At 42.7% G+C, this 24,206-nt stretch overlaps 1 protein-coding gene across 1 annotated transcript; it reads right to left on the reverse strand.

The window, feature by feature from the left end:
- Positions 1-11,638: 11,638 nt before the first annotated feature.
- Positions 11,639-24,173, reverse strand: LOC129846092 (gastrula zinc finger protein XlCGF57.1-like). Its single transcript, XM_055914083.1, has 4 exons — positions 23,335-24,173; positions 22,952-23,049; positions 22,650-22,836; positions 11,639-13,105 (listed from the first exon to the last, which is right to left on the reverse strand). The coding sequence occupies exons 1-4, from the start codon at positions 23,813-23,815 to the stop codon at positions 12,288-12,290; spliced, it is 1,584 nt and encodes a 527-aa protein (XP_055770058.1). The 5' UTR covers positions 23,816-24,173; the 3' UTR covers positions 11,639-12,287.
- Between the last annotated feature and the right edge of the window lie 33 nt (positions 24,174-24,206).

Below are 24,206 nucleotides of genomic sequence, written 5' to 3' on the forward strand. Positions count from 1 at the left end.
GAAATTCAAAAAAAATATTTTTTTTAAATATTTAACTTTCACACATTAAAGTCCAATACAGCTAATGAAAGACACAGATCTTGTGAATCCAGTCAACATGTCCTATTTTTAAAATGTTTTACAGGGAAGACACAATATGTAAAGATGTACATCTATTACCTAAAAACACATTAGCATAATCCACCATCTTTTATTTGTCCACCAACACCAGTAGCTATCACCAATTCGGCTAAACTAAGATATTTATAGCCCCTAACCAACAAAAAAACTCATCAGATGACAGTCTGATAACATATTTATGGTATGGGATAGGTTTTGTTAGAAAAAAGTGCATATTTCAGGTAGATGGCATAGGTTACAATTGCACCCACCGTCACAAATGGACTAGAATAATTACAATGAGCAACGTGTTTACCTAACTACTAATCATCAAACATTTCGTAAAAATACACAGCATACACTAATCGAAAGACACAGATCCTGTGAATACAGACAATATTTCAGATTTTCTAAGTGTCTTACAGCGAAAACACAATAAATCGTTATATTAGCATAGCACATAGCACATAGCAGCCCAGCATTGATTCTAGCCAAAGTGAGCGATAAAAGTCAACATCGCCAAAATATATTAATTTTTTCACTAACCTTCTCAGAATTCTTCCGATGACACTCCTGTAACATCATATTACACAATCCATATAGAGTTTGATCGAAAATGTTTATATTTAGCCACCAAAATCATGGTTAGACAATGTGAAATGTAGCTCAGCTGGTCAGAAAATGTCCTTGCGCCACTTAGACAGTGATCTACTCTTATACATAAATACTCATAAACGTGACTAAAAAATATAGGGTGGACAGGGATTGATAGACAATTTAATTCTTAATACAATTGCGGAATTACATTTTTTAAATTATCCTTACTTTTCAATACAGTTTGCGCCAAGCGAAGCTACGTCAAAAAACATGGCGTCCTAAGCCACTAACATTTTTCGACAGAAACACGATTTATCATAATAAAAATGTCCTACTTTGAGCTGTTCTTCCATCACTATCTTGGGCAAAGGATCCTTTCTTGGGAGTAATCGTCTTTTGGTGGAAAGCTGTCCTCTTGCCATGTGGAAATGCCAACTGCGTTCGGGATGAACTGAAAAGCGTGCCCAGCTATTCACATCGTTTCAAAAATAAATGTCCCAAAATCGCACTAAACGGATATAAATTGCTATAAAACGCTTTAAATTAACTACCTTATGATGTTTTTAACTCCTATAACGAGTAAAAGATGACCGGAGAAATATAACAGGCTAAACTAACGCTTGGAACAGGAGCGGGTCGGTGTCCTCCACGCGCGTTACGCACCAAGAAAAGACCTGCTAGCTACAGGGTTTTTTAATTTATAGTGCCTGTGAACGCGCAATCGACCCCATTGAAATCGTCATCACGTAAAGGCATCCAGGGGAAGACGTAAGCAGTGTCCGTATAGTCATAGCAATAACAGTGCCCTTTTAACTGACTCCAGAACAGTGGCCAACATTTCTGAAATCTGACTCCATGTCAGGGAAATTGCTGTAGAATGGGCTCTGTTCCACTTAGAGACAACATTTCAACTCCTATAGAAACTATAGACTGTTTTCTATCCAATAATAATAATAATATGCATATTGTACGATCAAGGATTTTGTGGGAAGCCGTTTAAAAAATTACACGATTAGCATAAATAGTCACAACAGCGCCCCCATCCTCAACAGGTTAAATCCCCTTCAATCAGTGTAGATGAAGGGGAGGAGACAGGTTAAATAAGGCATTTTAGGCCTTAAGACAAATGAGACATGGCTTGTGTATGTGTGCCATTCAGACGGTGAATGGGGGAAACAAAATATTTAAGTGTCTTTGAACGGGGGATGGTAGTAGGTCCCAGGCGCCGGTTTGTGTCAAGAACTGCAACGCTGCTGGGGTTTTCCAGCTCAACGGTTTCCCATGTGTACCAAGAATCATCCACCACCCAAACAGTGGTGTTTAAGATAAGGCAGAACGATTTGTTTTTTCATGAGCATGGCCTTAATTCTATTACAGCATATTAGATGACTGTCATTCATATTCCATTCACCCTGTTCAATGTAACAGCAATAGGTTTAGGCTACTACATGATACTAGAATTTTCCCTATACCCATCATGAGATTGCTACAACCTAGCCTATGAATGAAAGTTTAGAACGTAGGTGCACACAGGTCGAGATAGGTTTTTTAGGTGACAGACAGTCTTGAAGACATCACCAACTAATTATCATGGTCCAAACACACCGAGACAGTCGTGAAGAGGGCACGACAACAACTTTTCCACCTCAGGAGACTGAAAAGATTTGGCATGGGTCTCCAGATCCTCAGAAAGACCTACAGCTGCACCATCGAGAGCATCCTGACCGGTTGCATCACCGCCTGGTAAGGCAACTGCTCGGCATCTGACCGTAATGCACTACAGAGGGTAGTGAACATCACTGGGGCCAAGCTTCCTGCCATCTAGGACAATTATAAAGAAAGCCCAAAAAATTGTCAGATGCTCCAGTCACCCAAGTCATAGACTGTTTTCTCTGCTCCCGCACGTCAAGCGGTACCGGAGCACCAAGTCTAGAACCTAAAGGCTCCTTAACAGCTTCTACCCCCATAAGCCATAAGGCTGCTGAACAATTAATCAAATGGCCACCTGGACTATTTACATTGACCCTCCATTTGTTTTGTACACTGCTGCTACTTGCTGTTTATTATCTATGAAATGTCACTTCACCCCGACCTACATGTATAAATGACCTCGACTAACCTGTACCCCTGCACATTGACTCAGTACCAGTGCCCCCTGTATATAGGCTTGTTATTGTTATTTTATTGCGTTACTTTTTATAATTTTTTACTTTGGTCATTTGCTCATTTTCTTAACTCTTCCTGAACTGTACTGTTAGTTAAGGGCTTGTAAGCAATTCACTGTAAGGTCTACACTTGTTGTATTCGGCGCATTTGACAAATAAAGTTTGATTTTATTTGACAAATTCAGGTATGTTTATCCCGTTTTTTTCTGCTTAAGAAACGTTTGTCTCTAGAGAGTTGAAAACAGCAGGTTTGGGACAGGTAGCACGTCCTGTGAACAGGTCAGGGTTCCATAGCCGCAGGCAGAACAGTTGAAACTGGAACAGCAGCACGGCCAGGTGGACTGGGGACAGCAAGGAGTCATCATGCCAGGTAGTCCTGACGCATGGTCCTAGGGCTCAGGTCCTCAAGAGAGTGTCACGCCCTGGCCTTAGTTATCTTTGTTTTCTTTATTATTTTAGTTAGATCAGGGTGTGACATGGGGGATGTTTGTGTGTTTTTGTCTAGTCTAGGGTGTTTGTATTGTCTAGGGGGTTTTGTAGAGTTCATGGGGTTGTGTTCAGTGTAGGTGTTTATGTAAGTCTATGGTTGCCTGGATTGGTTCTAAATCAGAGACAGCTGTCTATCGTTGTCTCTGATTGGGAGCCATATTTAAGGCAGCCATAGGCATGGTCCTCTGGCAGTCTCTGTGGGGGTACCACAGGGTTCAATTCTCGGGCCGACTCTTTTCTCTGTGTACATCAATGATGTCGCTCTTGCTGCGGGCGATTCCCCGATCCACCTCTACGCAGACGACACCATTCTGTATACTTCTGGCTCTTCCTTGGACACTGTGCTATCTAACCTCCAAACGAGCTTCAATGCCATACAACACTCCTTCCGTGGCCTCCAACTGCTCCTAAACGCTAGTAAAACCAAATGCATGCTTTTCAACCGTTCGCTGCCTGCACCCGCACGCCCGACTAGCATCACCACCCTGGACGGTTCCGACCTAGAATATGTGGACATCTATAAGTACCTAGGTGTCTGGCTAGACTGCAAACTCTCCTTCCAGACTCATGTCAAACATCTCCAATCCAAAATCAAATCTAGAGTCGGCTTTTTATTCCGGAACAAAGCCTCCTTCACTCACGCCGCCAAACTTACCCTAGTAAAACTGACTATCCTACCGATCCTCGACTTCGGCGATGTCATCTACAAAATAGCTTCCAATACTCTACTCAGCAAACTGGATGCATTTTATCACAGTGCCATCCGTTTTGTTACTAAAGCACCTTATACGACCCACCACTGCGACCTGTATGTCCTAGTCGGCTGGCCCTCGCTACATGTTCGTCGTCAGACCCACTGGCTGAGGCTGAGACAGGAGGGGTCAGGAGACACTGTGGCCCCGTCCGATGATACCCCCGGACAGGGCCAAACAGGCAGGATATAACCCTACCCACTTTGCCAAAGCACAGCCCCCACACAACTAGAGTGATACCTTCAACCACCAACTTACCATCCTGAGACAAGGCCGAGTATAGCCCACAAAGATCTTCGCCATGGCACAACCCAATGGGGGGTGCCAACCCATGAATACGGCTGCACAGTATTGTCTCTTCTCGATGGCGGTTATGATATCGATTAGTACCTTGAGCGGGGTTGAGGTGCACCCATGACCAGCTCGGAAACCGCATTGCACAGCGGAGAAGGTTCATGCTGAAAGAGCTCTGATAGGTTGGAGGATGTCCTCCGGAAGTTGTCATAATTACTGTTTAAGTCTATGGAAGGGCTTGAGAACCATGAGCCTCCTAGGTTTTGTATTGAAGTCAATGTACCCAGAGGAGGATGCAAAATAGTATGTTTAATTCAATTATTTTTTTATTCAATTATTTGGTGATGTGATTATATTTAGTATGGTTTTATCCCAAAATTATTTTATTTTAATGTTTTACCAATTTATTTTTTTCTGAAACTCACTGAAAATCCCTTCCCACAATTATGTCATGTTGGCTCGATGTCCTTTGGGTGCAGTGGAGGCTCCTCAGAGGAGGAAGGAGAAGACCATCCTTCTTGAGGAGCCTTCACTGCACCCAAAGGACATCCAGCCAACATGACACAATTGTGGGAAGCATTGGAGTTAACATGTGCCAGCATCCCTGTGGAAGGCTTTGGACACTTTGAAGAGTTCATGCCCCGACAAATTGAGGCTCTTCTGAGGGAAAAGGAGGAGGTTCCTAGTCCATATTAGGACGTTTATTTCTCTCCAAATATTTGGTATGATCAGTGTATATATATATATATACACTATATATATATATATATATATATACTGCTCAAAAAAATAAAGGGAACACTTAAACAACACAATGTAACTCCAAGTCAATCACACTTCTGTGAATTCAAACTGTCCACTTAGGAAGCAACACTGATTGACAATAAATTTCACATGCTGTTGTGAAAAATGGAATAGACAAAAGGTGAAAATTATAGGCAATTAGCAAGACACCCCCAATAAAGGAGTGGTTCTGCAGGTGGTGACCACAGACCACTTCTCAGTTCCTATGCTTCCTGGCTGATGTTTTGGTCACTTTTGAATGCTGGTGGTGCTTTCACTCTAGTGGTAGCATGAGACGGAGTCGACAACCCACACAAGTGGCTCAGGTAGTGCAGCTCATCCAGGATGGCACATCAATGCGAGCTGTGGCAAGAAGGTTTGCTGTGTCTGTCAGCGTAGTGTCCAGAGCATGGAGGCGCTACCAGGAGACAGGCCAGTACATCAGGAGACGTGGAGGAGGCCGTAGGAGGGCAACAACCCAGCAGCAGGACCGCTACCTCCGCCTTTGTGCAAGGAGGAGCACTGCCAGAGCCCTGCAAAATGACCTCCAGCAGGCCACAAATGTGCATGTGTCTGCTCAAACGGTCAGAAACAGACTCCATGAGGGTGGTATGAGGGCAGACGTCCACAGGTGGAGGTTGTGCTTACAGCCCAACACCGTGCAGGACGTTTGGCATTTGCCAGAGAACACCAAGATTGGCAAATTCGCCGCTGGCTCCCTGTGCTCTTCACAGATGAAAGCAGGTTCACACGCACATGTGACAGACGTGACAGAGTCTGGAGACGCCGTGGAGAATGTTCTGCTGCCTGCAACATCCTCCAGTATGACCGGTTTGGCGGTGGGTCAGTCATGGTGTGGGGTGGCATTTCTTTGGGGGTCGCACAGCCCTCCATGTGCTCGCCAGAGGTAGCCTGACTGCCATTAGGTACCGAGATGAGATCCTCAGACCCCTTGTGAGACCATATGCTGGTGCGGTTGGCTCGGGGTTCCTCCTAATGCAAGACAATGCTAGACCTCATGTGGCTGGAGTGTGTCAGCAGTTCCTGCAAGAGGAAGGCATTGATGCTATGGACTGGCCCGCCCGTTCCCCAGACCTGAATCCAAATGAGCACATCTGGGACATCATGTCTCGCTCCATCCTCCAACGTCACGTTGTACCACAGACTGTCCAGGAGTTGGCGGATGCTTTAGTCCAGGTCTGGGAGGAGATCCCTCAGGAGACCATCCGCCACCTCATCAGGAGCATGCCCAGGCGTTGTAGGGAGGTCATACAGGCACATGGAGGCCACACACACTACTGAGCCTCATTTTGACTTGTTTTAAGGACATTACATCAAAGTTAGATCAGCCTGTAGTGTGGTTTTCCACTTTAATTTTGAGTGTGACTCCAAATCCAGACCTCCTTGGGTTGATAAATTTGATTTCCATTGATAACTTTTGTGTGATTTTGTTGTCAGCACATTCAACTATGTAAAGAAAAAAGTATTTAATAAGAATATTTCATTCATTCAGATCTAGGATGTGTTATTTTAGTGTTCCCTTTATTTTTTTGAGCAGTGTATATAAAGAAAATATTGCATGACCAAAAGCACAATTCTAGTTTTGTAAAAATGAGACGTACGAGCATATGTGTGTTCTATCTCATGAACTTTAAGTAGCCTGTATTTGATGTGATATGATTGTGTCACGGCATAGATCTGGGGAAGTGTACCAAACCATTTCTGCAGCATTGAAGGTCCCCATCATCTTAAAAGGAAGAAGTTTGAAATCCCCCAAAACCCTTCCTACTGCTGGCTGCCCAGCCAAACTGAACAATCAGGGGAGAATGGCCTTGGTCAGGGAGGTGACCAAGAACCCAATGGTCACTCTGACAGAGCTCCTCTGTGGAGATGGGAGAACCTTCCAGAAGGACAACCATCTCTGCATCACTCCACCAAGCAGGACTTTATGGTAGAGTTGCCAGACGGAAGCCACTCCTCAGTAAAAGGCACATGAAAGCCAGCTTGGAGTTTGCCAAAAGGCACCTAAAGGACTATCAGACCATGAGTAACAAAATTCTCTGGTCTGATGAATGCCAAGGGTCACGTCTGGAGGAAACCTGGCACCATTCCTACGGTGAAGCATTGGGTTGGCAGCATCATGCTGTGCTGATGTTTTTCAGCGGCATGGACTGGGAGACTCGTCAGGATCGAGGGAAAGATGAACGGAGCAAAATACAGAGAGATAAGTTTTGAAAACTTGCTCCAGAGCACTCAGGACCTCAGACTGGGGCAAAGGTTAACCTTCCAATAGGACAACGACCCTACGCACAAAGCCAAGACAATGCAGGAGTGGCTTTGGGAGATGTCTCTGAATGTCCTTGAGGGGCCCAGCCAGAGCCAAAACAGAACTCATTTTGCAGCAAACTTCCTGGCAGGAAGTGAGAAATCTGAAATCGGGCACTCTGTTCCAGGGTCAGTTTATTAATTTGCATGTAATCTATGGGTCGACATGCACTGCATACGCCTTCCCCTAGATGTCAGTAAGAAGTGAGAATTGGAATGGGGTGTCTAGGTAGATCTGAGGCCGTACAAAAGCTCTTGGAACCGGGTGTGCAATCTTTTCAACGTTCGTCATGACGCAAGACAGACCTCAGGATTGCATTCTGAAAAGCTCTCGTTATAGGCGTTAGATATATCCGGCTCTGTTTTTATTCGATATAGGTGTTAAAAACATCATAATGTAGTTAATTTAAACCGAGTTATATCAGTTTATATCAGTATATTGCGATTTTCTGTATTTTATTTGTGCTGCGTTATGGTGAGTTGGACACGTCTTCGCCACATGGCTAATGTTTGCTGCTAATTCCAAAGTTGAAGACGACAATCTACAACCGAGCAACGATTATTCTGGACAAAGGACAACTTGCAGAAGATTCTGATGGAAGCTCATCAAATAGTAAGAAACTATTTATGATGTTAATTCGTTGTTCTGTTGAAAAATGTTAAACAATTATTCCGCCATTAATTTCGGTGCGGTCTCGCTTTAACGCACGCTGTATGTCGTAGTAACGTTAATTTTAAAAATCTAACACAGCGGTTGCATTAAGAACTAATGTATCTTTCATTTGCTGTCCAACCTGTATTTTTTTGTCAAGTTTATGATTAGTTATTGATTAGATTAGGTGCCTCTCCCAAGATTTCTCCCGACATTTTGTTTGCATTTTGGCTACTATTCATTTTGAACAAACCATATATGTATTGTGTAATTTGATGTTATAGGACTGTCATCTGAAGAAGTTTGAGAAGGTTAGTGAAAAAATGTATGTCTTTTGCTGGTTTATTCGTTATCGCTACTGTTGGCTTGAATCAATGCTGTTGTGTGGTTGGCTATTGTAGTAAGCTAATATAATGCTGTATTGTGTTTTCGCTGTAAAACACTTAAAAAATCTGAAATATTGGCTGGATTCACAAGATCTTTGTCTTTCATTTGCTGTACACTGTGTATTTTTCATAAATGTTTTATGATGAGTATTTAGGTAATTCACGTTGCTCTCTGTAGTTATTTTAGTTGCTTTGGTGAGAGTTGTGATGGTGGCTGCAATGTAAAACTATGATTTATACCTGAAATATGCACATTTTTTGAACAAAACATATGCTATACAATAAATATGTTATCAGACTGTCATCTGATGAAGTTGTTTCTTGGTTAGTGACTATTTATATCTTTATTTGGTCGAATTTGTGATAGCTACCTATGCAGTAAAAAAATGGTGGGAAAAAAAAGTTGTGTCTTTTGCTATCGTGGTTAGCTAATAGAAATACATATTGTGTCTTCCCTGTAAAACATTTTAAAAATCAGAAATGATGGCTGGATTCACAAGATGTGTATCTTTCATCTGATGTCTTGGACTTGTGATTTCATGATATTTAGATGCTAGTATTTACTTGTGGCGCTATGCTAGGCTATGCTAGTCAGCTTTTTTACTGATGAGGGTGCTCCCGGATCCGGGATGAGTACCAAGTAAAATTAAGATACTGTTTGCCTCTATGCAGACGTAGAAGCTGAATAGGAATATACATTATCAATAAATAGTTGATTGTTCTTTTTTCACATCATACTAAGAATACTGAGCCACAACCTGTAAATGTGACCATACTATTTATTTCAAGCCACACTAAGATGTCACCATACTATTCCTTTAAAGCCCCTCTGTCAGATATAAATCATCAGAGTGGGAAACCAACTGACATGGAAACAATGGAGCAAATGTATCACTATCAGAGGGGTGTATTATGACATCAGATAGAACTACTCAGATATTCCAAATATCACTTGATTATCAGAGGAGTGTATTGTGACATCATATAGAACTCCTCAGACATTCCAAATATCACTTGATTATCAGAGGAGTGTATTGTGACATCATATAGAACTCCTCAGACATTCCAAATATCACTTGATTATCAGAGGGATGTATTATGACATCAAATAGAACTACTCAGACATTCCAAATATGCCCCACTAAGATGTCACCATACTATTCATTTACAGCCCCTCTGACAGATATAAATCATCAGAGTGGGAAACCAACTGACATGGTGTAACGGCAGCCTTGCCTCTCTTTACTAGATTAGGGGGTGTAACAGGGATCAGACCAACACGCAGCGTAGCCAGTGCTCAACATGTTTAATTAAACGAATAAACAGTGAACACTACAAATACAAAATAACAAAATGTGGCAAACCGATACAGTCCTAGCTGGTGCATAGAAAACACAAAGACAGGAAACAACCACCCACAAAATCCCAACACAAAACAAGCCACCTATATATGATTCTCAATCAGGGACAACGATTGACAGCTGCCTCTGATTGAGAACCATATTAGGCCGAACACAGAAACAGACAAACTAGACACACAACATAGAATGCCCAGCCAGCTCACATCCTGACCAACACTAGAACAAGCAAAACACATAAGCACTATGGTCAGGATGTGACACATGGAAACAATGGAGCAAATGTATCACTATCAGAGGGGTGTATTATGACATCATATAGAACTACTCAGACATTCTAAATATCACTTGATTATCAGAGGGGTGTATTATGACATCATATAGAACTACTCAGACATTCTAAATATCACTTGATTATCAGAGGAGTGTATTATGCCATCATATAGAACTACTCAGACATTCCAAATATCACTTGATTATCAGAGGGGTGTATTATGACATCATATAGAACTACTCAGACATTCCAAATCAGGCTTCATCCATATCATGAAGGTGGACATTGATCCAACCATTTCAAAAGTAATGACCGGGCTGACGGAAACAGGATATGCCTGTACAATTTTATTAATGCAGACAGACAATTTGTTAGTTCGTTTTACATGGTGGGGTCTTTTTGTGTCAGTAAAAATGTATGAATGAGAAATGGCGATGGAAACTCCTTTATGTGCAAATATTTATATAATAACCATCACATCTCAGTTAACTTGGAGTCACGCGATGATATGTTGTGTGGTCCTCCCTCTACGATTTGGGAACCCATGCAGTTTATTAGGCTACAGATTAAATAAGTTATGAACTTCACAGGGTGGTAAAACTGCATGTGATGAGCTTGATGCTCCTTTCCAATACATTTTGATGGTCTTCTTCTGGTGACATGATGATTGATGCTTGGTTTCCATTTGACAAATAAAATAATATCTCTCTCATCCATAATAATCTCATCATGTAGGTAGCCTACCAGCACTGTATCTGTGAGCTGCTGACTACCGTGCACGGGACAAGAGCACGTTTGCTATATAATACAACAGCTTTTTAAACCCTCAGTAGAGTTAAAAATGTGATGGAAACCCATTTAACTTGTATTTTTCATACGGTATATGCGATTTTAACAGCAAAAGTTTTTTTATTTGTCACGCAAAGCCTTATGTCTGCAATAAGTCTGTTTGAAAGAAACATTTCTGGTGGGAAAATGCATATATTGTTTTGTACATATTTGAGAATATTCACATGAAAATCTGTTGCAAATTGCACAGAAACTTAGCTACTAAGGTGGATATTGATCCAACACCTGCCACTTATTTAAACCAGCCCTTTGGGCACAGACGTCAGCTCAACATCTAGTTTCTATTTACATTTCTTTGAGTCGTGAATTCAACATGAAATCAACACAAAACGTCACCTGTCATTGGATTTAGCTTACAAGTTGGGTGAAAAATAAATAAAGATTCCTGATATTGACGGCTTTTTACAAATCTAATCAGTTTTCTGCATTGATCAAACATCACATGGATTTGTTTTGTTGAAATGACGTGGAAACAACATTTATTCAACCAGTGGGAGACTTGTAAATGACCCCAGGAAAGTAGAACGAGGAACTCTTCATTGAGACAATGATAAACAGCAATCCGTGGGAGAGTTGTGGTGGATATTATAAAATAAGGATCTGCTGGAGTCCAAGTCAAACCAAGATTCTTTATTTCTGAGCTCAGAGAGAATAACAGAGTTACACAGCGCAGTGTAGACAGTCTGAATTCCTGAAGCATTGGGTGATGAGCACATATCTTTATAGTTTCCTGTTCCTGGGAGGGACTTTATTCATTCAAGGACATAGGTGCAGCTGGTTTGCAACACAGGATGATACTCCCAGGAACAGTTTCACAAGGTTAGTCACATACGCAGATATGTGGACACATACAATTAAAATTTTGCATTACAGACTCTGTGAACATTTTCATTTCATTAAATCATCAGTGGACCAACAATGCAAATGTAAAAAACGGAACAAATGCATCACATCCAAATATCACTGTATTATCTGTAGTGCTGGAGGAATGACACCCAGATAAACACACACACAGTTTCAGAGTTTAAGAAATGACCATTTAAACACATGGAATCTGATCTACTCTATATTCAAACTGACATACTCCATATTCAATTCATGTTTTATTACAAAAACATATATTTGAGTATACTTTGAACCATTTCATTTAATATGGTACAAACAGGTAAACACATTATCAGTCAACAATATAAGACAATTGGAGCACTGTGTATGTTCTCTGATGAATTTTAAGTCAATGAGATGTGAAATATCAATATACACACTAGTAGAAGTAATTATTCTCTCCTGTGTGGATTCGCACATGATGTTTAAGTGACTGTGATGAGTAATATGTCTTCCCACAGTCTGAGCATTTGTAAGGCTTCTCCCCTGTGTGCAGTCTCATGTGTTCCTTCAGCTTCCCTGAATAGTTAAAACGCTTTCCACAGTGGGAACAATGGTAAGGCTTCTCCCCTGTGTGTATTCGCTCATGAGCTTTCAGGTTTCCTAAATGGGTAAAATGCTTTGAACACCGGGAGCAGTGGTAAGGCTTCTCCCCTGTGTGCAGTCTCTTGTGTTCTTTCAGGTTTCCTAAATGGGTAAAACGCTTTGCACACTGGGAGCAGTGGTAAGGCTTCTCCCCTGTGTGCACTCTCATGTGTTCTTTCAGGCTTCCTAATTGGATAAAACGCTTTGCACAATGTGAGCAGTGGTAAGGCTTCTCCCCTGTGTGTATTCGCTCATGAGCTTTCAGGCTTCCTGACTGGTTAAAACTCTTTCCACACTGGGAGCAGTGGTAAGGCCTCTCCCCTGTGTGCAGTCTCATGTGTTCTTTCAGGCTTCCTAATTGGGTAAAACTCTTTCCACACTGGGCGCAATGGCATGGCTTCTCCCCTGTGTGTATTCGCTCATGAGCTTTGAGGGTGTCTAACCGCTTAAAACTCTTTCCACACTGAGAGCAATGGTGTGGCTTCGTTCTTATGTGTACCCTCTCATGTCTTTTCAAGCTAACTAACTGGTTAAAACTCTTTCCACAATGGGAGCAGAGGTGTCGTCTTGCTGGTTCGGACGTCTTTGGTTCCTCCAAGGTTGGTTTTCCTCCTGCAAAAGACAGTGTTAATTTTAAGAGATGCCAGAATGAAATCTCCACATGATAAAACTGCCTTGCTGAGGTTTAATCCAAATCCCATCCCTCAATATCCTGATGCCAGTTTTCAAACATTTCATAATTTAAAACAAATGATGTAGAGATTCCTGGTAATAACTGATAATATGTTTACATTACTTATTATTCTTTCTGTTATATAAGTCAGACCACAAAACACTAAACAGTTCTAGAACACTGAAGACACAGACTGGATTCCAATCAGCAGGTGGTTCTAAATACACTGCTCAAAAAAATAAAGGGAACACTTAAACAACACAATGTAACTCCAAGTCAATCACACTTCTGTGAAATCAAACTGTCCACTTAGGAAGCAACACTGATTGACAATAAATTTCACATGCTGTTGTGCAAATGGAATAGACAAAAGGTGGAAATTATAGGCAATTAGCAAGACACCCCCGAAAACAGGAGTGATTCTGTAGGTGGTGACCACAGACCACTTCTCAGTTCCTATGCTTCCTGGCTGATGTTTTGGTTACTTTTGAATGCTGGTGGTGCTCTCACTCTAGTGGTAGCATGAGACGGAGTCTACAACCCACACAAGTGGCTCAGGTAGTGCAGTTCATCCAGGATGGCACATCAATGCGAACTGTGGCAAAAAGGTTTGCTGTGTCTGTCAGCGTAGTGTCCAGAGCATGCAGGCGCTACCAGGAGACAGGCCAGTACATCAGGAGACGTGGAGGAGGCCGTAGGAGGGCAACAACCCAGCAGCAGGACCGCTACCTCCGCCTTTGTGCAAGGAGGTGCACTGCCAGAGCCCTGCAAAATGACCTCCAGTAGGCCACAAATGTGCATGTGTCTGCTCAAACGGTCAGAAACAGACTCCATGAGAGTGGTATGAGGGCCTGACATCCACAGGTGGGGGTTGTGCTTACAGCCCAACACCGTGTAGGACGTTTGGCATTTGCCAGAGAACACCAAGAGTGGCAAATTCGCCACTGGCACCCTGTGCTCTTCACAGATGAAAGCAGGTTCACACTGAGCACATGAGCACATGTGACAGACGTGACAGAGTCTGGAGACACCGTGGAGAACGTTCTGCTGCCTGCAACATCCTCCAGCATGACCGGTTTGGCGGTGGGTCAGTCATGGTGTGGGGTGGCATTTCTTTGTGGGGCCGCACAGCCCTCCATGTGCTCGCCAGAGGTAGCCTGACTGCCATTAGGTACCGAGATGAGATCCTCAGACCCCTTGTGAGACCATATGCTGACACATGCACATTTGTGGCCTGCTGGAGGTCATTTTGCAGGGCTATGGCAGTGCACCTCCTTGCACAAAGGCGGAGGTAGCGGTCCTGCTGCTGGGTTGTTGCCCTCCTACGGCCTCCTCCACGTCTCCTGATGTACTGGCCTGTCTCCTGGTAGCGCCTCCATGCTCTGGACACTACGCTGACAGACACAGCAAACCTTTTTGCCACAGCTCGCATTGATGTGCCATCCTGGATGAACTGCACTACCTGAGCCACTTGTGTGGGTTGTAGACTCCGTCTCATGCTATCACTAGAGTGAAAGCACCGCCAGCATTCAAAAGTGACCAAATCATCAGCCAGGAAGCATAGGAACTGAGAAGTGGTCTGTGGTCACCACCTGCAGAACCATTCCTTTTTTGGGGGTGTCTTACTAATTGCCTATAATTTCCACCTTTTGTCTATTCCATTTGCACAACAGCATGTGAAATTTATTGTCAATCAGTGTTGCTTCCTAAGTGGACAGTTTGATTTCACAGAAGTGTGATTGACTTGGAGTTACATTGTGTTGTTTAAGTGTTCCCTTTGTTTTTTTGAGCAGTGTATATAACCTTCATAGCTGTATGATACAGAATGTGACCTATACACTTCCTTGAACCTAAATTAAGTAAATAAGTCATTTTGTGTGGAAGTTTCATTTTTACATTTGGAGCACATCAGGAACATCTCCCCGTTGTCGATAGGGTCGACACATTCCAAGATGGCGTAGCAGTCGGACGTGTGTTTTGTCTTGTCCCGTCCTGTCCCATGTAAATATTTTTATATATTGTTTTCATTTGGTATATATTGTAATCTCACTTTCCATTTACGGACTAAATTAACTTTCCTGCAACCCGCCTCACCCAATGTGGTACAGATCTGCTATTTTTATACTTTAGAACCGGAACCCCCATCAGAAGCTAGCCAGCTAACTAGCTACTAGCTAGTAGTCAGTTAGCCACTACTAGCGGTCTTCACCGTTAACTCGGACACCAGCCAGCTTCAGCTCGGTCAATACCTGCCAGTCTGCACAGCGCGATATCAACCCAGAGCTTATCGGACTGCTTTTTCTCTACCACATCTCCGGATTCCTACCGCAAGCTCTGAACCTTTACACATCGCAGCTAGCTAGCTGCAATCCGAGTAGCTACTCCTGGCAAACGTCTCTGTCCCGAAGCAAGCACCACTTAGACTTGAACTAGCCTCGAACTAGGCCCATCTCCCAGCTTGCAAAAGTGGTCCACCAGCTAATTCTTGGGCTACAATACCTCTTTTGCCAATTGGCCTGGACCCATTACTGCCGACACGGAGCCCCGCCGATCCATCACGACTGGTCTGCCGACGTAATCGCCCGACATCGCCGAAGACCCATCTGCTAGCCCCTGCCCGCTAGCTTTCTGAATCACCATGTCTCCAGCTCGCCTAGCGTAGTAGCGACTACCGAACGGCTCCCTGACACACCTATTGCTGCTCATTGGACCCTATGATCAGTCGGCTACACATGCCTCTCCCTAATGTCAATATGCCTTGTCTATTGCTGTTTAGGTTAGTTATTATTGTTTTATTTCACTGTAGAGCCCCCAGCCCCGCCCAACATGCCTTAGATAGCCCTTTTGTCCCACCCCCCACACATGCAGTGACCTCACCTGGGTTAACTGGTGCCTCTAGAGACAAAAGCTCTCTCATTATCACTCAATGCCTAGGTTTACCTCCACTGTACTCACATCCTACCATACCCTTGTCTGTACATTATGCCTTGAATCTATTCTACCGTGCCCAGAAATCTGCTCCTTTTACTCTCTGTTCTGAACGCACTAGATGACCAGTTCGTATAGCCTTTAGTCATACACTTATCCTACTCCTCCTCTGGTGATGTAGAGGCTAATCCAGGACCTGCAGCCCCACTCCCATTCCCCAGGCGCTCTCATTTGTTGACTTCTGTAACTGTAAAAGCCTTGGTTTCATGCATGTTAACATCAGAAGCCCCCCCCCTAAATTTGTTTTGTTCACTGCTTTAGCACACTCCGCCAACTGAGATGTCCTAGCCGTGTCTGAATCCTGGTTTAGGAAGGCCACCAAAAATCATGACATTTCCATCCCTAACTACAACATTTTCTGACAAGATAGAACTTCCAAAGGGGGCAGAGTTACAATCTACTGCCGAGTTCTGTCATACTATCCAGGTCTGTGCCAAAAACAATTAGAGCTTCTACTTTTAAAAATCCACAATTCAAATCAAAGTTTATTTGTCACGTGCGTCGAATACAACAGGTGTAGACCTTAGAGTGAAATGCTTACTTACAGGCTCTAACCAATAGTGCGAAAAAAAAGGTATGTGTGTGTAGGTAAGTAAAGAAAGAAAATAACAGTAAAAAGACATTTGAAAATAACAGTAGCAAGGCTATATACAGACACCGGTTAGTCAAGCTTATTGAGGTAGTATGTACATGTAGGTATGGTTAAAGTGACAGAAACAAGTCTATCACCGTTGCCGCTTGTTATAGATTCCCCTCAGCCCCCAGCTGTGCCCTGGACACCATATGTGAATTGATTTCCCCCCAATCTATCTTCAGAGTTCGTACAGTTAGGTGACCTAAACTATGATATGTTTAACACCCCGGCCGTCCTACAATCTAAGCTAGATGCCCTCAATCTCACATAAATTATCAAGGAACCTACCAGGTACAACCCTAAATCTGTAACCATGGGCACCCTCTTAGATATCATCCTGACTAACTTGCCCTCTAAATACACCTCTGCCGTCTTCAACCAGGATCTTAGCGATCACTGCCTCATTGCCTGCGTCCGTAATGGGTCCGCTGTCAAACGACCATCCCTCATCACTGTCAAACGCTCCCTAAAACAATTCAGCGAGCAGGCCTTTCTAATCGACCTGGCCCGGGTATCCTGGTAGGATATTGACCTCATCCCGTCAGTAGAGGATGTCTGGTTTCTCTTTAAAAGTAATTTCCTCACCATCCTAAATAAGCATGCCCCATTCCAAAAACGTAGAACTAAGAACAGATATAGCCCTTGGTTCACCCCAGACTTGACTGCCCTTGACCAGCACAAAAACATCCTGTGGCGTTCTGCATTAGCATCGAATAGCCAGCAATATGCAACTTTTCAGGGAAGTCAGGAACCAATATACACAGTGTCGTGGAAAATTGCAAGATTATGTTATAATGCTTGTATTGCGTTATAATGGTTGTTTTATTCGACAGAATAGAGTGTTCTGTTAACTATTGTGTGTTCCACTGAGGATGGGCCTCTATGAGATATAGCACTGACAGAGGAGATTTACGATGTCTTTGGGTGATAAAACCTAAAGAGCATTCCAGATAACATGAGGTAATGTTTTTGTGCTACCAGGAACGAGATTAGAACCTAATTTTAGAGACCAAACTGAACGATAATTTATAGCGAATGCTATCTGGCTATGTGCTACTCCTCTCTCTCTCAAGTAAAAGTCTTTCTTTGTGAACTTTTCATAAGATATGTGGTTCGTCATGGAAGTTGAGAGGGGTGTATCTTGGCTATAAAAGATCTTTGTACTTTTCTGTTGACACTTTCAATGGTTCATTAGAGATAGCGCATCATTGAAAGTAAAATGCTATTGCAAAGCTCTTAATATTAAAGATGTAGTTTAAGTATAACTCTAACTGATGTGTGAAGTTTGTAACACTCCTCATTATGGTAAACCAGAAAAATACCACCACAACACTCAGTTAGGAAAGCAAAGGCTAGCTTTTTCAAACAGAAATTTGCGCCCTGTAGCACTAATTCCAAAACGTTTTGGGACACTAAAGTCCATGGAGAATAAGAGCACCTCCTCCCAGCTGCCCCCTGCACTGAAGCTAGGAAACACTGTCACCACCGATAAATCTACAATAATCGATAATTTCAATAAGCATTTTTCTACGGCTGGCCATGCTTTCCACCTGGCTACCCCGGCCAAAAGCTCTGCACCACCTGCAGCAACTTGCCCAAGCACCCCCCCCCCCCACCCAAATCAAGACAGCTGATGTTCTGAAAGAGCGGCAAAATCTGGATCCCTACAAAACAGCTGGGCTAGACAATCTGGAACCTCTTTCCCAAAATTGTTGCAAACCCTAACTATTACTAACCTGTTCAACTTCTCTTTCGTATTGTCTGAGATCCCCAAAGATTGGAAAGCTGCCGCGGTCATCCCCCTCTTCAAAGGGGGAGACACTCTAGACCCAAACTGTTATAGACCTATTCCCATCCTGCCCTGCCTTTCTAAAATCTTTGAAAGCCAAGTTAACAAACAGATCACCGACGATTACGAATACCACTGTACCTTCTCCATTATGCAATCTGGTTTCCGAGCTGGTCATGGGTGCACCTCAGCCATGCTCAAGGTCCTAAACAATATCATAACCGCCATCGATAAAAAACAGTACTGTGCAGCCGTCTTCATAAACCTGGCCAAGGCTTTCGACTCTGTTAATCAACGCATTCTTATCGGCAGACTCAATAGATTTGGTTTCTCAAATGACTGCCTCGCCTGGTTCACCAACTTCTTCTCAGATAGAGTTCAGTGTGTCAAATCGGAGGGCCTGTTGTCCGGACCTCTGTCAGTCTCTATGGGGGTGACACAGGGTTCAATTTCTCTGTATATACAGTTGAAGTCGGAAGTTTACATACACCTTAGCCAAATACATTTAAACTCAGCTTTTCACAATTCCTGACATTTAATCCCAGTAAAAATTCCCTGTCTTAGGTCAGTTAGGATCACCACTTTATTTTAGGTGTGAAATGTCAGAATAATAGTAGAGAGAATGATTTATTTCAGCTTTTATTTCTTTCAACACATTCCCAGTGGATCAGAAGTTTACATACACTCAATTAGTATTTGGTAGGATTGGCTTTAAATTGTTTAACTTGGGTCAAAGTTTCGGGTAGCCTTCCACAAGCTTCCCACAATAAGTTAGGTGAATTTTGGCCCATTCCTTCCTGACAGGGCAAAAATTGTAATTGAGACAGGTTTGTAGGCCTCCTTGCTCGCACATGCTTATTCAGTTCTGCCAACAAATATTCTATGGGATTGAGGTCAGGGCTTTGTGATGGCCACTCCAATACCTTGACTTTGTTGTCCTTAAGCCATTTTACCACAAATTTGGAAGTATGCTAGGGGTCATTGTCCATTTGGAAGACCCACTTGCGACCAAGCATTAACTTCCTGACTGATGTCTTGAGATGTTGCTTCAATATATCCACATCATTTTCCTTCCTCATGAAGCCATCTATTTTGTGAAGTGCACCAGTCCCTCCTGCAGCAAAGCACCCCCACAACATGATGCTCCCACCCCCGTGTTTCATGGTTGGGATGGTGTTCTTCGACTTGCAAGCCTCTCCCTTTTTCCTCCAAACATAACGATGGCCATACAGTTCTATTTTTGTTTCATCAGACCAAAAGTACGATCTTTGTCCCCATGTGCAGTTGCAAACCGGAGTCTGGCTTTTTTATGGCAGTTTTGGAGCAGTGACTTCTTCCTTGCTGAGCGACCTTTCAGGTTATGTCGATATAGGACTCGTTTTACTGTGGATATAGATACTTTTGTACCTGTTTCCTACAGCATCTTCACAAGGTCCTTTGCTGTTGTTCTTGGATTGAATAGCACGTTTCGCACCAAAGTACCTTCATCTCTAGGAGACAGAACGCGTCTCCTTCCTGAGCGGTATGACGGCTGAGTCGTCTAATGGTGTTTATACTTGCGTACTATTGTTTATACAGATGAACGTAGTACCTTCAGGCATTTGGAAATTACTCCCAACGATGAACCAGACTTGTGGAGGTCTACAATTTGTTTTCTGAGGTCTTGGCTGATATCTTTTGATTTTCCCATGATGTCAAGCAAAGAGACACTGAGTTTGAAGGTAGGCCTTGAAATACATCCACAGGTACACCTCCAATTGACTCAGATGATGTCAATTAGCCTATCAGAAGCTTCTAAAGCCATAACATCATTTTCTGGAATTTTCCAAGCTGTTTAAAGGCACAGTCAACTTAGTGTATGTAAACTTCTGACCCACTGGAATTGTGATACCGTGAATTAAACGTGAAATAATCTGTCTGTAAACAATTGTTGGAACAACTACTTGTGTTATGCACAAAGTAGATATCCTAACCGACTTGCCAAAACTATAGTTTGTGAACAAGAAATTTGTGGAGCGGTTGAAAAATGAGTTTTAATGACTCCAACATAAGTGCAAGTAAACTTCCGACTTCAACTGTATCAATGATGTCGCTCTTGCTGCTGGGGATTCTCTGATTCACCTCTACGCAGACGACACCATTCTGTATACATCTGGCCCTTCTTTGGACACTGTTTTAACAAACCTCCAAACGAGCTTCAATGCCATACAACACTCCTTCCGTGGCCAGCTTTTAAATGCTAGTAAAACTAAATGCATGCTCTTCAACAGAATTTTGAATATTTTAGAATATGTGGACAATTATAAATACCTAGGTGTCTGGTTAGACTGTAAACTCTCCTTCCAGACTCACATTAAGCATATCCTATCCAAAATTAAATCTAAAATCAGCTTCCTATTTCGCAACAAAGCCTCCTTCACTCATGCTGCCAAACATACGCTCGTAAAACTGACTATCCTACCGATCCTTGACATCGGCGATGTAATTTACAAAATATCCTCCAACACTCTACTCAGAAAATTGGATGTAGTCTATCACAGTGCCATCCATTTTGTCACCAAAGCCCCATATACTACCCACCACTGCGACCTGTATGCTCGTTGGCTGGCCCTCTCTACATATTCGTCGCCAAACTCACTGGCTCCAGGTCATCTATAAGTCTTTGCTAGGTAAAGCCCCGCCTTATCTCAGCTCACTGGTCACCATAGCAACACCCACCAGTAGCACGCATTCCAGCAGGTATATTTCACTGGTAACCCCCAAAGCCAACACCTACTTTGGCCGCCTTTCCTTCCAGTTCTCTGCTGCCAATGACTGGAACAAATTGCAAAAATCACTGAAGCTGGAGACTTATATCTCCCTCTCTAACTTTAAGCATCAGTTGTCAGAGCAGCTTACCTGTACACAGCCCATCTGTAAATAGCACAACCAACTACCTCCTCCCCATATTGTTATTTAGATTTTTTTGCACCCCAGTATCTCGACTTGCACATCATCATCTGCACATCTATCACTCCAGTGTTAATGCTAAATTGCCTCTATGGCCTATTTATTTCCTTACCTCCCTAATCTCACTACATTTGCACACGCTGTACATAGACCTTTTCTTTTGTGTTGTTGACTGTACGTTTGTTTATGTGTAACTCTGTGTTGTTTTTGTAGCACTGCTTTGCTGTATCTTGGCAGGTCGCAGTTGGAAATGAGAACTTGGATAAATAAAGGTAGGAAAAAAAGGCATTTTTTATTTATTTAGACATTTTTTTTAACATTTTGACTATCATTAATGTCATGATATTTTGAGTAAAGTAAAAAAAGAATGAAATATTTTGGGTAGATGTTCCAAAGATATCAATATGTAAAGTGTTGGTCCCATGTTTCATGAGCTGAAATAAAACATCCCAAAATTTTTCCACACGCATGAAAGATTATTTACCTCAAATTTGTTTATATCCCTGTTAGTGAACATTTCTCCTTTGCCAAGATAATCCATTCACCTGACAGGTGTGGCATATCAAGAAGCTGATCAAACAGCATGATCATTACACAGGTGCACCTTGTGCTGGGGACAATAAAACGCCACTAAAATGTTCAGTTTTGTCACACAACACAATGCCACAGATGTCTCAAGTTTTGAGGGAGCGTGCAATTGGCATGCTAACTGCAGGAATATCCACCGGAGCTGTTACCAGAGAATGTAATGTTAATTTCTCTACCATAAGCCGCCTCCAACGTTGTTTTAGAGAATTTGGCAGTACATCCGACCGGTCTCACAACCGCAGACCATGTATAACAACGCCAGGCCAGGACTTCCACATCGTCTGAGCACCCGCCACCCAGAGCTATTTGACCAATTAGGAGAATGATGTGGTGCTGCAGCAGTTGACTTGGCATCCACAATCAACCGACCTCAACCCAATTGAGAAGGTTTGGGATGAGTTGGACCGCAGAGTGAAGCAAAAGTATCCAACATGTGCTTAGCATATGTGGGAACTCCTTCATAACTGGTTGTCCTGGTAACAGATACCAGAGGGCAGATCTATTTTATTTGTTCAAACTAAACTACAGCACTTACTTTGATGAGTCAAATCTGATCCTTTCTTCTCTCCTCCTCCTCTCACAGTTCCACTCAGCCCCGTTGTTTTCCTGCAGTCCACCAGCAGCACAGACAACCTCTTCATACCCAGCAGTAAGGCGCTACCAGAAGAGGCACAACACGGGAACTCCGGGAGGACGGAAGGGCTAGCGTTGTCCTGGTAACCCTAAAGAGGGGACACAGACCATTATGGATGCTGATGTCACTGTTGTCATAAAGTGCTTAACAGAAAACCAGCCCCGGATAGAGCAAGATGTATGCTAGACCAGACCAAGCTGTACCATCTGGTGTTCTGATCTGGAGAGACTCTTCTCTGCCTCGTCAGCATCAGGATGTTGTTGAGGCTCCCCAGAGGATCCACAATAGTCATGTCTCTCTCCTGTGTAAACGAGAACATCAAACAGATTGTAAACTTATGATCTTCTATTACAATCACAGAGTCTTACAAGAGGCATTAATATGTCTAAAAAGGGCCTAAAATGGCCACTTCCATCATGATTTTATTAAATATCTTTTTGTGATGCAAATGTAAAAGGGTCGTTCCACGAATTGGGTGAGTTTTGCATTCCTTTTAAGTATAAATTATGCACCAATATTGAATTTTAAAACCCCACATTAGTTCAACAATGGCAGAGTTTGTGCCCCTGTTTAAGACAGTACTCACTGGTGTTAATTTGATATTCTGTCTCCTCCTCTTTCACTCCCAAAATGACTTCCTCCTTCACCTTTATTGAGATAGCATCCTCTTCCTCTCTAAAAGGTTCTTCCTCTTTTTCCCCTATAACATCCTCCTCTTTCATTCTGAAAGTGTCTAGCTCCTCCTCTACCATTGTGACAGCCTCTATCCCCTCTTCCTCTTTCACTACAATATGTTCTTTCTCATATTTCACTGTAATACCCTCATCCTCTTCTTTCAGTGTGATATTCTCCTTTTTCTCCTTTTTCATTCTGAAAGCTTCTTCCTCCTCCTCTTCCACTGTGACAGCCTCCATCCCCTCTTCCTCTCCAAACGGAGACTTCTCTCCCTTCACTGTAACACCCTCTTCTTCTTCTTCTTTGACGACAATGTTCATTCCCAGAGCTTCTTTCTCAGTCCAGTAGACCTCCTCTTCTTTAGCAAGGGGCGAGTAGTTTAGTGAGCTCATGGTCCGGGATGTTAGCTAGCTAGTTAACATTAGCGACTAGCCTAGTGCTAGGCTCAGTATCAATCTTTAACAAGTTTGCAAATTGAACAACCAAATTAGCTTAAAGTTAACCAGTAGAAGCGTCAACAGAATTGTGTTTAAAACACTGAGATTAGCTAATGTACATAAACATGGTCTAAAGCGTCAATGTTTCGCATTTAAATTAGCTAGCAAGCTACCGAGGTGGTTGAAAAAGTAGCCGTGTTGTTGTTCCTGAAGAAGCGTCCCGTCCAGTCCATTATACGTCACGCATGAAGAGTCAGCTGAAAGACGCAAATCGCCATCTGCTGGCTGGAGTAGGTAACGCAGATTGGAAACAACAGTTACTACACTTTTTGTATTGGAAATAACG

The sequence above is a fragment of the Salvelinus fontinalis genome, unplaced genomic scaffold, assembly GCF_029448725.1.
Source record: "Salvelinus fontinalis isolate EN_2023a unplaced genomic scaffold, ASM2944872v1 scaffold_0454, whole genome shotgun sequence".
NCBI classification, from domain to species: Eukaryota; Metazoa; Chordata; class Actinopteri; order Salmoniformes; family Salmonidae; genus Salvelinus; species Salvelinus fontinalis.